This window comes from Salvelinus namaycush, chromosome 2 (assembly GCF_016432855.1).
Source record: "Salvelinus namaycush isolate Seneca chromosome 2, SaNama_1.0, whole genome shotgun sequence".
NCBI classification, from domain to species: Eukaryota; Metazoa; Chordata; class Actinopteri; order Salmoniformes; family Salmonidae; genus Salvelinus; species Salvelinus namaycush.
In genome coordinates, this window is record NC_052308.1 from 38,925,995 (window position 1) to 38,942,436 (window position 16,442).

Consider the following 16,442-nt stretch of genomic DNA (forward strand, 5'->3'; position numbering starts at 1 on the left):
AACATTTCTAATGCTTTGTAAGCATGGTTAGTTGTCAAAGCCAATCACAGTGAAGTCTTAAGTCAAGTGACTTATCAGAGCCACTCACAGTGAAGTAGAAGCCCTCCGTCTCCTGCTGGTTGGCTCGTCTCTTAGCAACGTTGACCTTGCTCATGTAGGAGTCGGACGAGGCAGACTTGACCGACTCAGTGGACTGGCTGTGCTGGAAAGCCTCAGACACATCAAAGTCCTCGACCGTCAGCATGTCCTGCAGCGTCTGCATGGTGGCATCCAGGGTCTTTCTTACCTAAGAAATACAAAAAGGGAAGAGTCATTATTAAACTGTGTCACAACATCAATATTCACAGTGTTTTCCTTGCACACAATGAGACTTCAATTGTAATTGTATAATGCTCTTAAATCTGTATGGGACTGTATCAACAGTGGACTAATGAAACAAATACCAAAAGATAGTTTTTGAGTCGATTTTTCCTTTAAGAGCAAAATGTCAAATTAAAGAACAAAATGTCCCACATCTACACTAGTATGACTTCTGCAGACACCATCTTGATCACAGTACTACATCCTACAACCGCTTGCATAATATATAATGTAAAGTTCAGTCAGCCCGGTAGGGGACATGTTTTCTGGTGTGAGTGTGTGACCGTGTGAAGATAATTAGGAAGATAACTGGTGTTCTGTCTGTGTGAGAGGGAGAGGAACTGAGCAGAGGGAGCACCTCCATATTCATAGGAGATAAGCTGAATGCATAGCACAAATATGGTGACCTTTACACACATCTGTCTGAATCACTGCAGCAGCATGAAGCAAGCAGGCAGGCAGACAGGCAGGCAGGCTCTGTAGCTGGAGGCCTGGATGCAGTGCTAGCTGCTAGGGCCTGGCTACCTGCCTGGTTTGGTGGGCGATGGGGAAGAGATGGAAGATGAGAGTCAACCCTAGGGCCACACCTTCGTCAGTTTAGAAGATTTATTGTGCATGAACGCTGCTTGGGTAACAGTCCTCATACAGTAGGGGCTCCCCTGCCCGCTTGTTAGATGAGAGGCAATCCCAGGGGCTACACTTTGCTTGTGAGAGAGAGTGTGCGTGAATGCATTATTGTGTGTGTGAATGTTTGTGAGAGGGAGGGACTGTGTGTGTGTGTGTGTGTGTGCACGCACGCGCATAATTATAGTGTGAGTAGGAAAACGCCTTCAGCCGACATGAACATGGTCAACAGTACAGTAATGCAGTCAGTGTGTGGTTCACCAGAGCTGCTGGGGTCATCTGTTGGCCCTGAGTGGATATAAGCCTGTCTGTTTGAGTATTCATGATGTGCATCTAAACATGAGTCACAAATTTTGCCTATAGCCCTCTGCCTAGATGGATTTCTGAAGAGACAAGAAAAGACTGACAGTATATCAGTTTTAACATACTGAATGTTTCCATATCCTGTATGCATGTTTTTCCCTAAAAAGTTCAGCAGGGCACAACTTGTGTAACACACAATAGTATAGGTATTGGATGAAGCTCAATGTTAAATTCAAATCTCCCTACTATCATATCTAAGCCAATATGATAACAGTGACCATTGGACTTCATTTTTTGGGGGATTGACTAGGTTTGTAGGTTTAACATTTAAAAAACATAGATATGTAAAATGTATCGTTCTCACGTGCTCATTTCTGTCTATTAAGAACCAACAATGTGGTACCTTTTTGTAACATTCTCTGACATGTACAATAAGGACAATACTCATGACATTCCTATCTACAATGTTCCACTATTTTTACCTACTGAACATGGCCCAGGTGGTAAGTTTACTGACTCTGACCATGTGACTATGTTAGGGTTAGAGCTCACCTCCTCGTTCTCTATCTTGAGCGTGCCCAGGCGGGACTGGAGCTGGTGGTGACGCATCAGGAGCTCTGTCTGCACCGGCTGCTGGGCACTCACCTGACACACCTGGTGAGGATTGATTAGATTAGATGGATGGATGGATACTGTAGATAGAGATCAGGCTTTCAGTTAAGAACATGTGGCGCCGGACAACGTGATTTAAAGATTTAAATTTACTGGCCATTTGAGAAATTTACCGGACCCATATGCATTGGGTTCGTAACCCATTAGGGCGTCTACCCCCGGTGCTCAGAATGACAGAAATAACATTTACATTGTTGGGTTCTGAGAATAGGAAATATACTTTTTCATTTCACTGAGAGAGAGAGGGTAGTGTATAACGTTTACATTATGTCAGGATATGTTATTGTTAGCCATCTGGGATCCTATGGGAGGGAAACTCTGGGAGGAGAAGAGAGACAGTCTGGTGCCAGTCACCATGACAGCCTTGAGTTGGTGAGGAGTGAGCACTTTGGGGTAGAGGTCAGGTCAGATGAAGTGAGGAAGAACAGATATTACTAAGGTTCTGTATTGGTTGTTCAGATGGGTAGGAGGAGACACAGCATAGGAGAAAGAGTTAAATAATAGTGCTTGGGTGAATATGTTTTCATCGATTCAGCTGTTCGTTCCTTTGGGAAGAATAAACTTGGTTTAAGCTTTCACAGTGTCCGTTAGGTTCTGATTATTAGAGTAATAACTCAACAACATTATGGTAATTCATTTTAACAGAACATGCAACTCCTGCAATAAAGCAGCCAATAAAACGTAATTTTCAAACATTTGCCTAAATGCAATTTGCGGGAAAACACAATTCTAAACAGTGCACCTGATGCCAGCAGTATATGTCAGAGATGAAAATCTCCTTAGAAAGAGGGTGACTCTAAAGATGCAACAACTAGGACGGGTTGCTAATATGACTAGGATTGTACCTTTGGCTTTGGACAACAAAAGAGAGTTGATATGAAAACCAATAGAACAAGAGAGAAATGGCATAAGAGGAAGTCTTTCATGGGCAGTGCGCATGGCAAAAGGCCTAGTTGATTATTGAGTTGCGGCTGTCAGTGAAAAACATCTCAAATATATGTGAGACAAGGGACGAAAATAGACTATAGGTGCGTCTCTCTCCAGAATGCTCTCAGCTGTCTCCCACCAATTATTTTGCACATTCATTGTTTTAATTGCCCTTTGATTGTTTATTATGATCCATTCCCATTACATACTGTACGTCACCAGTAGTAAATGTACTGTTAATCCCAGTCATTTGGTTGCATAAAGTTCTGTTAACGCATTGTATTACTAATTAGGCCTACAGTCATTTACCATTCTCATTCTCAGAGTGGAAACGCTGTTTGCAGAATTCACAACCTGCTACACTTGTGAGAAACAAGTTTAGGTTTATTTCATCACTATCATTTATGAGTTTAGCCATTTCTTTTTTCATCGTCTTTTGTTTGGAGTGCTCCGTGTGAGCAATGAGCATGGGTCTGGTTTCTCTGTCTTGTTAATGTTGAGGGAGCACGCATAGAAGTAGCCTACCTGGCCTGCTGTGCACAAATGTAGGAAAGTGCCCATTTGAGGATGTTTTCTGCTTTTCTTAACTTACCACATTCAACACTAATAAGCTGAGCTTTTCAGTCATTTTTTCTTCACCCCACACAGTAAGAGTAAGTCAATGAAGTCTTGTTTTTTAAAAGGTTTTTTTACATCTTTGCAAATGATAGCCTAATCGTTCCTATTTGAAAATTATTTCCAGCAATCTCCTCCTCAATAATAACCAAGCCTCGGTGTGAAAGAGCAAAATACCATGATCTGATGATGCCATATATCCAGTGGAAAAGTCATAAAATACCTTTCCCTTGCACAAAAACAGCTGTCTGACCCAAGCTCACTGGCATGGGAAACCTTGAAGGCCTGGAATAGGTTAGTTGATACAATGTTGCAAAGTTCACTAGAGACAGCTTCAGGCCAGACCCAGTTGATTGATTTGATACAATGTTGCACTTGAAACCTCAAGTCAAGACAGACAAAGGGAGGCAGAGAGGCTGAGTAGAGAGAAAATCTGCTTGAAAGAACCAGAATTTTCAGCAGTATATTTTTGACCCTGGCATTGCTGTTACAATCACCCCTCCAATCACACACCCTCCACCTCCCTCACCTCATCGCCCATGTGTGGCTGGTAGTCGAAGCGTGTGGGCGGGCAGAAGATCTGACTGTGCACGTCCATGACCCTGTGTTTGTCCCCTCTGACATCCATGGCATCCACGGCCCCCTCCAGCTGGTCCAGCCCCTCGTGGCGGGACGTCTCCAGGCTGTACTCTGCAGATAGGTAGGTCCTCAGGGTCCGCGCCAGGCTGGCATGGTAGCCCATGTCACAGCACTGGGGGGAGGCATGGACAACACAACACACAGTCATTACCATAGAAATAACTAACCCTTCCCCAGGTCACAGACAGGGAAAATACACTGTCATTATGACAGCAATAACCATAAACCTCACCCAGGTTGAGATGAGTAGGAAAAATGCCCAGTCATTAAAGTCACATTCACAAATCATTGGGTTTTTTTCATCTAGAACCTGACAACCGTTCCTCAAATGTCTACTAAATATGTACACCAAATATAGTCATTACCATAGACTTAGAACTACAATGGAAATGTCTGTTCTAGTAATTATATTTCTATGGTTACCACCATTGGGAAGCACATAATGTTAGTTCCAAACCAATGGGGAGAGATACTGTGTCACAAGATGCTATTATGCGTCCATCTATCAAACCATCTATTACTGTATCAATTATTCATTAAATCCATTGCAATCAATAAAATGCTAACTTCAAACAAAATAGGAGATACTGTGTCAGATGCTACTCTGCTTCAATCCATCAAACTACTGTATCTATTATTTATTGCAATCAATAGAACGCTAACTTTGAATAAAATACCCTGTATTACAAGATGCCACTGGGCTTTTGTGTATCAAATGGATTCTACCATTCTCATGTTGTTGTAATCAGCATGTCCTGTACCACCCACTCACATCTATCATGTCAGAGACATCGTGGATGTAATATTTGGCCACCAGAGCATTGGTCGCGGCCAGGTTCAACAAATAGTCGTTCCGGGCTTTAATGCACTTCAGCTTGTTTTCAGAGTATTTGGCTTGTCTCTGGGGAGAGAGGGAGAAGAAGAGAGAGAGGGAGACAGAGAGATAAATATCAGTAAACCATAGATGATCTCTCTCTAAAAGGATTCTTATACCAAGGGTGTAAAACATTTTGTTCCATCTATGGAAGTCTAATCTGATCAAAATAATTTACATGGGACACATGAAACAAGAGGTCCAGTCTTACCACGGCAACAAAACCAGTTAACGTTTCTGGTCATTAGTGTATACATTAACTGATGAAATGTCAGACGCTAATGCATCCAAGTCCTCAGAGCTTTTACAGACAATTGGGAGAACACACACACACACACACTCAGCCCAAGCCACACCTTCTCCTTCATCTTCTCCATCTTCTTGACGGAGCTGCGTCGCTGTGGGCGGTCGTCATGGCGCAAGAGGCTGGTGCTGACCTCATTGGCCTTGCCAATCTGCTTCTCTTCCTGTTTCTCCGCCTCCTTCAGCTTGCTCTCGGCGCTGACGCTCTCGGTGTGGTACATGTGGTAGGTCTTCATCACCTACCCGGGGACAGGAGGACGACAAGGGTTAGAGCGGTGTGTCTGTGTGAACATTAAAACAGGACATTGTACAGAACATTAAAAATCAACTACATGTACACTAAGTTCACGTCAAGGCTCTTGGTCTGGACGTTGACATTGGTCATGAGACTAACTCGACGGAGTAACGAGGCAACACACTAAAACTCACGATAAGCGTGTAACAGACGCTGTCGATGGGAGATTGGTTAGACGTGCATATCTAAAGTTAGGATTCAGCATACTAATCCGCGTGTCCTGTAAACTGAATGAGAACACAGAAAGACAGCTACTGTCAAATCTGTTAAGGATTTGTGACCGAGGGCTACAATTAGGTTACTTCTGTTCTGTTTCTCTCCCCTCACGCACTACAAACTCACCCTCTCTCTTACACGTCTCCTAGCAACTCTGATTGAGGTAATCGATGTGAGGAGAGTGCAAGTGAAACCAGCAGGAAGATTGTCGTAGCCAAGTTACAGAGATCTTTTTCTCGAGCTGAGTCACAGAGAACCTTTCCTCGTTCCTCTGGCTGCTGCTGGGTGTGAAACAAGAGAGGAGCCTTTGGTTCTGACTTGAAGTCAGATCAAGCTGGAGACGTGTTGAAGCCAAGCTGGCTCTCACATTGTGCATTATGCATCAACACTGTACATAAAACATGTACAAGTATGTACAAGTACTAGCTATTAACTATGTCACCGATGTACACATGATAAAAAGCAAAATCGATGAAAATCGGCATCATTATGATGCATGTCATGCAGAATCATTCCTCATGCGGCCATTTAGTGTATTTAAAGCCCAGGCATTTTCAATTGGTTGCATGCTTGCTGCTGCACAGTGTGGTCGTGTTATTTTACCAATGCTCACTGGCCTGCCTACAACACTTAAATATCTATCTGAGGGATGTGAATGGACAGACACTGCATGTGTCGACACTAGTCAGTCACAGCCATTCTATATCCATTTCAACACAGTGTTCCAACCAAAACAAACAAACAGGATCAACATTCTAATACAATTGATATAATACCAGCCTCTGTAACGTGACTGCTGGTTTAGCTGTCTGGCTGGTGGACAATGTCATTCTCTACATATTGATTGTAATCCAGGACTCTGGCTAAACAGCCGATAGAGTCCATACTGTCTGTGTTACAGAGCGATGCCCTGGCATTTCAGAAACAGGCATCACATTTCACAAATGAGTGCCTTCCTGTCACAAACACACACACAGATATACACACACATTCACGCATGCACAAGCACACACATCAAGTCACACAACGTCAGGAAGACAAAGGAGCTGATCGTGGACTACCCGAAAGCCATAAGACTGTTGAACAGTTAATTAAACACCTACCTACATGTACATTGTACTTCAATCAATCAATCACCTAACCAAACCTACATGTACATATTACCTAAATCAATCACCCCAACTACTTCGTACCCCAGTACACGACTCAGTACTGGTACTCCTTGTATATAACTGATATATAGCCTCGTTATTATTATTTTATTGTGTTACTATTTTCTTTTAATCCATTTGTAATGTTCTTACTTTTTAACTGCATTGTTGGGAAAGGGCTCGTGAGTAAGTATTTCACGGTAAAGTCTACACTTGTTGTATTTGGCGCATGAGACAAATGCAATTTGATTTGGTTTAATCAAATCAAACTGAAACAACCTGGGACAGGTGTCTTTGAGCATTCATTATTGTGTGTGCGTGTGCTTGCTTATGCATACTCTTCATGTACACAGTCAATTTACAGACAGAAGAGAAGGATGCCAATTAACTTTAACAACAGATCTGTGTTTGATCCTGTGTAGCATGGGCTGAATATGTAAATATGTGACGATACACCTTGGCAGTGAGCAGACCTCCACTGCAGTGGAAACTGCTGAGTTGGCTTGGAGCAGAGCCAATGGCAAGTACAGTTTCTCCTTCAACTACAACTTCTCTCACAGCGGGAGGAAAAATGCTAATTCTTAATGTCCTCCAGGGCAGAAAGAAATGACCTGTGCAGCAAGGCTGTGCTGCTGGAGTGCTGATAAAGCTATTCTGCTCTGGGCATATCCTGGGCAACCCAGAGACAACAGAGCAGAGAGTCAGAGGGTCTGAGGTGGGTCTAGCGGAATGGCGTTAGCTTCAGGAGGCTAACTAACAAACATGGGGAGTGGATGGAAGGAGACACTGTACAGTAAAAAGATATCGGGAAGAGAAAAGGAAGGAGAGAGAAAAAAAGAGCAAGACCGAGAGCGTGAGAGAGCGAGAGAAAGAAAGAGGGGCAAGTGAGAGAGAGACAGAAAGAAAGATGGGCGAGAGAGAGGGAGAGAGAGGCGAGAGAGAGAGACAGAAAGAAAGAAGGAAAGAAAGAAAGAGGGGCGAGAGAGAGCGAGAGAAAGAAAGAGGTGCGAGAGAGGCCACAGGGAGAGAGAGACAGAAAGAAAGAGGGACGAGAGAGAGAGGCGAGAGAGAGACAGAAAGAAAGAAAGAGGGGCGAAAGAGAGCGAGAGAAAGAAAGAGGGGCGAGAGAGGCCACAGAGAGAGAGAGAAACAGAAAAAAAGAGGGACGAGAGCGAGAGAATGACATGTTGTTTACTCACAGTGTAGAGCTCATTCGTGACTTTTACCAACTCCTCATGCATCTGCACCCCGATGTCTTTGCTCTGAAAAGAAGCAGAGGAAGCATGAAGTGTGCAAATCAATCTCACAGGTGACAGGAAGAACATGTTTACCATTAACAGACCTGGTTGTTTCCCTGAGGCATGAATACATCGGTTTCCCGGGATCATGTGTCTGTATGGAAGAGATGCGTTTCCCTTTGACGTGTTTGTATGGGAGATGACTGAACACCACGACATGTTGTTTCTCTCTATTTATGAAAAGGCTGTGTACAGGAAGGCAGCTAATAGACGAGGAAGTATGGAAGGCAGAGTGGTTTAAATAATCCTGTAAGAGTAGGAACGGTTTTCCTCTTCAGTAATACACTACAGTGTGTTACAGGTTAAAAGTGCAGTATTTAGGCGTCAGTGATGGTAGGTTGTCACGGCCATGGTTGTTATGCCCAGCAGCAGTGAGTTAGGCCTAATCAACTCCACTTTCATCAGAGATTGGTGCTATGGCAGCAACACTACATTTACACATAAGAACAACTTAAACAGTATTCATTAACATTATTTTTAGTTTAGTATATTCATGTTGCACAATATTTGCTTCTACATTGAACCCGGATGGTATGTGGTATGGAATGCATAGATCGGTAATCAGGACGATTTTGTCTTGAGCAGATGATCGGCGGGCCGGAACATAATTACAAATAATTTGTTGACTGCAAATTGACCTCAAGAAGCCCAAACAGATATAATATATCACTGAAACAACCATTTCAAACCATGCTAACATTGGTCTCTTAGTGTGGGAATACTTGAGGACAGATTTCCAAAATTAAAACAACTTGAAGCTGATTTCCTGGTGTTTTTACAGTCTTTGGTGCAACCATGACAATTATATATTTTTTTTGCTCAGAAAACTTGAGGGGCCAAATAAAACCACCTGTGGGCTAAATCCGTCAGTTGGGGAACCCTGGCATAGATGGTGCTACTGCTATCATCCTTGACATTGTAACAAACTTTACACCACAACTCCCCATTTCTTGCAGTGGGAGAGATTTTATCATTTTTCAACAGGCAATTACTCAGCCACCTCTCTCTGAGCTGCCCATCAGGCAGCAACAACTCAGCCCACCAGGCAGTAACAACTCAGCCCACCAGGCAGTAACAACTCAGCACACCAGGCAGTAACAACTCAGCCCACCAGGCAGCCCAGCCCACCAGGCAGGAACAACCCACCAGGAAAGAGTAACCCAGCCTCATCACGGCTCCCCCTGACAGCATATCCATTCCCAGAGGACATAAATCATGTGAGACCTCAGCCGGTTGCTGTGGATCGATACTGATCTGTGCTTCCCCCAGCCAGATTGTTCCATCATACTGCAGTCCCTGAACCATGGCCACTCTCTGCTCTAACTCTCTCTCTGAGACATGCTTTATAGCTCTGATGGGTCCTAGGCTATAGCTAATGTGTATACTTAGGTGAAGATTAACAGGGACATTTCATGCAGCAATGTATCCTTCAGTCATTTAATGACATAAAAATTGCAGGATAGAAGCGGAGATTATACTTGTAGTTTGTTTACCAGATGTAGTTTGTTTACCACTTTAGAAAGACAAAGATGTTGTGAAGAACAGGAAACGCTGGAGGAGGGAGCAGGTGACACAGAGAAAGGGAAGAAAATACATTTGAAGGTGGGGAACACATCTCTCAGCTGTAGGTCTGACATCCAGAGGTAGACGAGGTTGGTACTAGCCCAGCCTGACAGCACATACTGTAGGTTAGTATCCCAGGCGTGTGTGTGTAATCACCCCTATGTGCTTCCTCTTCACCTTTCCCACTTTCAAATTCCTTTCCTTCCCTTTCCCTGTATCACCTGCTTCCTCCTCCAGCTTCTGTGTGCATGTGCTTGTGGTGTGTGTGTGTGTGTGGGGGGGGGGGGGGGGGGGGGGTGTCCTGACCTTTTTGAAAAGTCTGATGACATCCTCTCCGACGTGTGCCAGGCGGAAGATGACATTGTTGTTGTAGAGGTCGCTGAGGGTAGCATGATCTCTGCTCTCTCTCCTTGTCTGGTTCAGAACCAAGTACCAACAGTTCACTGTCGACAGCAGGTTCTGGTCCTTCCTGGAAATAACGGGGGGGGGGTTAATGCAACCAATATTATTGTTTGTCCCCAATATCGTTTAGCTTTTGGAATCTACCAGTGTAGTTTAGCAGATACTAGTGTGGAAATTAACAGCTGAGAAGGTGAGGTGTTGTTAAATGAAAGCCTGTAGGTGAGATGAAGCTTTGATGTGGAGATGAGATATACGTTTATCACATTCTCTTCATTTCCTGTAGAGGAGGAAAAGGAAGTAGCACACAGTGAAAGATGGAAACTAAGTCTCACCATCACAGTCAGATAGGCATCTTTGGCTGAGCACGCACCTCTCTTTATATAACTTCACACAGGGCCAGATAGGCGTCGTCTGCTGAGCATGCTGACTGAAGTAACATTGTGTGAGGGGGGAGGTATCTTTTATACTATGAAATTTTGCTAAGCATGCACCGCTCTGCACATCACACTCAAAAGCCTATTTGAGAAGGAACCTCTAGTCTTTTCTACAAACACATCAATAACCACAGGTTGAGTAATGAACAAGTGACTTAGAAGGAGTCTGCACAACAACAGCAAGCTAACCAGTCATATAGCACTACACCACTCAGAATAAACTGCATGACATTGCTTCAAGATGACGGTGAGCCCGTTTCTTTAATGCGATGTAATTGTTATAATGAAAAGATAGTGTACAGGTCGAGGTTCCTCTCCTTAATTATTACTGACACATCATAATGCATATCAGTCTTCTACAGGAGCAGAGTCTTGATCTCAGTCAGTCTCTCCAAGTCAGGGTTGGGGTCAATTCCAATTGAAGGCAGTCAATTTAAGAAGGGATTTGAATTTAAAATAATAAAAAATATATATATAATTTTTTTTAAATTGCATTTACTTTTCAGTTTATAGAGAAGTGATTGCAAAACCTGTTTTTGTATTTTTGTATGAGAATTTACTTCCTGAATTGACTGCCTTCAATTTCCAATTGACTCCAACCCTGCTCAAAGTCTTTCCCACTCTGGGGGCTCTTGACTCCTGTCTCTCCAACCATACAAGTGAAAAGATGTCAAAACAGACAATAAAAAGAATAAGGAAAGAAGTTCCTGGCGTGGATAGTTAAAAGAGACTCGCTTTAATATGTTGCTCCAGGTAGCCTAGGCTACTCCACAGCCCACACATCTGAGGCTCTCGTCAGCTCCTTCCTTTTTATCCAGCATCCTTTGAATAAAAAGTCCCCATAGCTTCCCTATCTGTGGTGGAGGATGTGAATGATTGATCCTGGACATACAGTCGGCTTCCAGGAACTCAATTGGGGCCCGACCCAGCAAGTAGCTCTGCACTAAATCAAAAGTAAACTATCTTGGCAGAATTATAGTCTAAGACGTTCTTATAGAGGTTATATACTCTAAGAGCTGTCTCTGAGCTGTCCATTGCAGATAACAGACCACTACTAGCAGGGGAGCAACACTGCAGTGATCTGCACTGCACGGAACTGGAGATGGTATAATGACCCTTTTCCCCATGCATGCATTCTTCTCGAGCAACTTGAAAACGTTTTTTCTGTTTGTCATGTGCCTCTTCTTTTATTGAGTTTGACACTGAAATGAAAACCTGAAAAGATCAAAACGGATAAAAAGGGAAGGAGACCACCGGGGGGTTGAGGAAATAAAAAGAGAGAGCGCGCTCTGGAGCGAGGGCGGGAGGAGAGGGAGGCATGGATGGAATTATTAAAAACATGGAGATTCTAGCAGCCAAGTGAGTGCAGCACTAGGTGAGTTCTGAATCCCACCTTTGAAAGACAGAAATAATGATTGCCATTTAATGTGAGGAGGGTGCAACTGGGACAATGGGGTGTCGAGAGAGGAGACTAGAGAAAGATATGAAAATAGAGAAGGAGAGGAGACTAGAGAAAGAGGGGAGAATGATACATGTATTCTCTGATAGTTTACACGGTATCTCATCCATATAGATTCCACTAAAACCAATTGACCATAGAGGAAGCTACTCAAAAACCAACGAGGATGTCAAGCAAGAGGATGCATAGTCAGGTCAAGTGCAAGAGTGCATAAGGATGTGTGTGTCTTTGTGTGTGTGTCTCTGTGTCTGTGTGTGTCTCTGTGTCTGTGTCTCTCTCTCGCTGCATGTGTGGGTGTATCTCTGTGTGTGTGTGTGTGTGTGTGTGTGTGTGTGTGTGTGTGTGTGTGTGTGTGTGTGTGTGTGTGTGTGTGTGTGTGTGTGTGTGTGTGTGTGTGTGTATGTGTCTCTGTGTGTGTGTGTATGTATGTATGTATGTATGTATGTATGTGTGTGTGTGTGTGTGTGTGTGTGTGTGTGTGTATATATATATGTGTCTCTCTCTCTCTCTCTCTCTCTCTCTCTCTGTGTGTGTCTGTGTGCATAGGCCCACTCACTGGGGATCCAGGCCCACCTACTGGGGAGCCAGGCCCAGCCAATCAGAATGAGTTTTACTACACAAAAGGGATTTTTTACAGACTGAAATACTACTCCGTTTCATCAGCTGTCCAGGTGGCTGGTCTCAGACAAGGTGAAGAAGCTGGATGTGGAGGTCCTGGGCTGTGGTTGTGAGGCCGGTTGAACATACTGCCAAATTCTCAAAAACGACATTGGAGGCGGCTTATGGTAGAGAAATTAACATTATCTGGCAACAGCTCTGGTGGACATTCCTGCAGTCAGCATGCCAATTGCGCGCGCCCTCAAAACTTGAGACATCTGTGGCATTGTGTTGTGTGACAAAACTGCACATTTTAGAGAGGCCTTTTATTGTCCCCAGCACAAGGTGCATCTGTGTAATGATCATGCTGTTTAATCAGCTTCTTGATTTTCCACACCTGTCAAGGGGATGGATTATCTTGGCAAAGGAGAAATGCTCACTAACAGGGATATAAACAAATTTGTGCCCAAAATGTTAGAGAAATACACCTTTTTCTGCATTTGGCAAATTTCTGGGATCTTTTATTTCAACTCAGGAAACATGGGACCAACACTTTACATGTTGCGTTTATATTTTTGTCAAGTATATACCATTTCTGTTTATCATACAGTCGTATGATAAGACAATAGCACAATTACAGGATTACCAGACAGACAGTACACACAACAATACTCACTTAAAGTGCTGATGTTCCCTGGAGGAGCGTATCTTGCCGGAGAAGCGCTCGGCCAGTTTGTCCAGGCCTCTGGAGTACTCCAACTGCAGCTCGGCCTTGCGGCGGAAGAAGTCCTGCAGGTCCTGCAGAAGCTGTAGCCGGGACTCCGACTGCTGCTCAAGACATCGGAACTGCTCCACCAACTGGTTACGGATCTCTGACAATTAGAAATGAGGAAAGCACACCTTCAAAAGAGGGGCAGTGTGAAAAAGGTAAACGTGTCTTGCGGACGTAAGGGTGGGCAGGCAGGAGGCAAAGGTACATACAAAAGAACAAACAAAAACACATTTCTCCAAATAAATGTTTAAAGTGTGTGTGCACGTGTTGGATCTTGCTGTCCTCTGCCTATGGAGAGTGCTCTATGCTTCCTGCTGGGGTGTCACTGTCTATAATGTGTTATGCTGGGCTCTCCATGCTTGCTGTTGAATACTGTAGCTAAGGTGCTGGCCTGCTCAAGCCAGGGTTGTGAGCCAGAAGCCAGCACAGCGAGATAGAGAGCAGACTATATCAGCATCCCCTCACACTGTGTCAGCCCATATAGATCACAAGCCTCATTACATTAAATCATCGTTTAGGGACTCAAGTCACAGTAAGCCACTGTGGCACTGGTGTGGCTCTGCTGATGTGAGGGCTTTGGAGATACAGGCATTCAGTAGCTGCACATAGTAGTACATAACTATCGATGATTACTATGCAAAGCTGTGTTAATATTCCTATTGGTAACCTCTTCAAATATTATAGCGTATAGTATAGGCTTGGGCGGTATACCAAATACACAGTATACCGGGGTATTTGGAAATACCGTTGAAACTATTTATTTGAAGTTTTTCAATAAATGTGTATTTTTTAGCTGCTGAAATAAATACCTGCAGTCAACTTGTGCAATACGTTAGGAGATAAAGCAGATGATGTTCTTCATTTCACCTGTCACATTATTTAACATTATGAAGCTTACCGCAGTTCCCCAGAACAGTTGAGCCAGTCATGTGTTTGTTTGCAAATAGCACAACAGGAGAAACGGGAGCAGGTGAGTCCAGCTGTGTATTGACAGGGGTCGCGTTTTATATCGAAAGTCAACAGTGTTTTTTTGCTTCAATAGAGTGATCAGGGATGTGCAACTTTAGTTTTCCTTCACAGAAAATACATTAGTGCAACACATTCGGGAGAAAAAAAGCTTAATTTTCATCAGAAGACAACAGAAGTGCAACGCTATTTGGCTGGCAGCCACACAAGTAAATGAGTTTACAATGAAAAAGCAAGATCTTTTTTTGTAAAAACGATGCATGGCCATTATATTTCTAATGTTTAACATTGAAATAATGTAGCCAGCTACATTTCCTAATGTTTTGCTTAAAGTTAATATTGCATTTTACAGGAGAAAAGTAGGCTGGCTACACTGAGAGAAGTACCAGAGACAAGTAGCTACACATCAGTTCGAGCGTTGTCTGCCGATAGAATGACAGTTTGTGAATTCTCATCTGAGTGGAAAAGTGCAACTGAAGCACAAAATGTGTCTGATGCAGAGCAGAAATTACAATAAGAAGCATTTTACATCTGTGTTTACAAAGGGCAGCAAGATATTTCTTACGCATTTTATATTGTTTCCTGTATGAAAAACGCAGAATCTTGTGTTAACCGTGACCCCTAAGTTTACCTTGCTAGTTATCTAAGTAAGTAGCTGAATTAATAAAGTGACGGGGCATCATATTGTGTTAGTTTTCTGCCGTGTTTGAGACGTCAAAGCCCTTCATATGAGTTAGTGGCAGCTGTACAAATATCTTAATTTAATAGTATTTTTTCTCCTCTCCGTTCTCAGACAGTTTTCTCATCCCTCCTCTTCTCTGAGCAGAGCAGGTAGGCCTGTTGCCCTGGCGAATCCAGACTCCACTCCACTCTACACATGCTGCTCCAGAGCCAGTACTGTTCTTCCTTCTAACAAGCATGCGTCAAAACTTTGTTAATTTGCATAATGTCGCTTGTTCATGTTCGCTTGTAGATGTCCAAACTCACCAAAAATTAAATTCCGTAGCTCCTACCTATATTACTTGTGCTAACTTTGTTAGCATTCTGGTAACAGACGACCAATGGGCATTTATTGGAACACCCTTGTGTACAAAGCCGGTAATACCGTATATCCCGGGATGAAAGAAGGACGGTATGACGATATGAAAATCTGAATAGCGCCCAACCCTAGTTTGATATGCTGCTTAAAGATACACTTAAATCAATGGCGATGTGAGACTGCAAAGGTTTCTACATTGCGTGTTATTTTAGGTTCAATTTAGCCATACGCCATTAACTCATAATCCCACTCAGGTATTTTGATTATAATTGAAGAATGCTGACCAAAAACGATTGGCATTTTCCCCCATTCTTTGACTTTGAATACAAGCATAGTTTCCAAACCGCCGAAAGCTTGTAATTCAAAGAATGTGTGCCATTTTAAAATGACAAACTTTTCTTTGTGGTCGCTCGCAGAACAATGTGTAGATCTCAGAAGGCTGCCCTGACCTACATCCTATTCTCCATCCTGTCTGCCTAAATCAGCCAGACATGCATCTCGCGTCTAAAGGCTCCTTCTGCAGCTACGAGCACACACTCACACACACAGAGACTGACATTCACTCACACGCATGCAGACAGAGACACACATGCAGCTCTGTAAAATCCAATGACTCACTTACAGCGCAGTTAGTAGCACAGTACAAATATCCAAATAATAATGTAAAAAACAACAGTATTTAAGATTTTAGATTCTGTAGATGAACAGATGGTCCAAGGCATTTCCATAATGTGGTGATGAACTGATCTTTTCTCTCGATTCCCTTAACAGAACCAGTCCAAGTGATTAAGCAATATGGAGATCATGATTGAACCCTTCCAAGTCTCCAGCTTGGCAGCCTTTACCCATCATGCACTACCCAGCAAACAGACAGGAAGTCTTTAGAAATGTATCAATGAACCAGATTATACTGCCCCTTGCATATAAAAGGCA

The 16,442-nt window shown here is 43.2% G+C and overlaps 1 protein-coding gene across 1 annotated transcript in view; it reads right to left on the reverse strand.

Moving 5' to 3' along the window:
• Positions 1 to 16,442, reverse strand: part of LOC120021596 (SLIT-ROBO Rho GTPase-activating protein 3-like) — a 52,778-nt gene that overhangs the window by 24,878 nt on the left and 11,458 nt on the right. Inside the window, exons 3-10 of the mRNA XM_038965398.1 lie at positions 13,409 to 13,604; positions 10,147 to 10,309; positions 8,179 to 8,241; positions 5,371 to 5,556; positions 4,913 to 5,041; positions 4,031 to 4,252; positions 1,840 to 1,941; positions 89 to 286 (exon numbers count right to left, since the gene is read on the reverse strand). Of these exons, the coding sequence (XP_038821326.1) occupies positions 89 to 286; positions 1,840 to 1,941; positions 4,031 to 4,252; positions 4,913 to 5,041; positions 5,371 to 5,556; positions 8,179 to 8,241; positions 10,147 to 10,309; positions 13,409 to 13,604 (1,259 nt within the window). The remainder of the gene's footprint in view (positions 1 to 88; positions 287 to 1,839; positions 1,942 to 4,030; positions 4,253 to 4,912; positions 5,042 to 5,370; positions 5,557 to 8,178; positions 8,242 to 10,146; positions 10,310 to 13,408; positions 13,605 to 16,442) is intronic.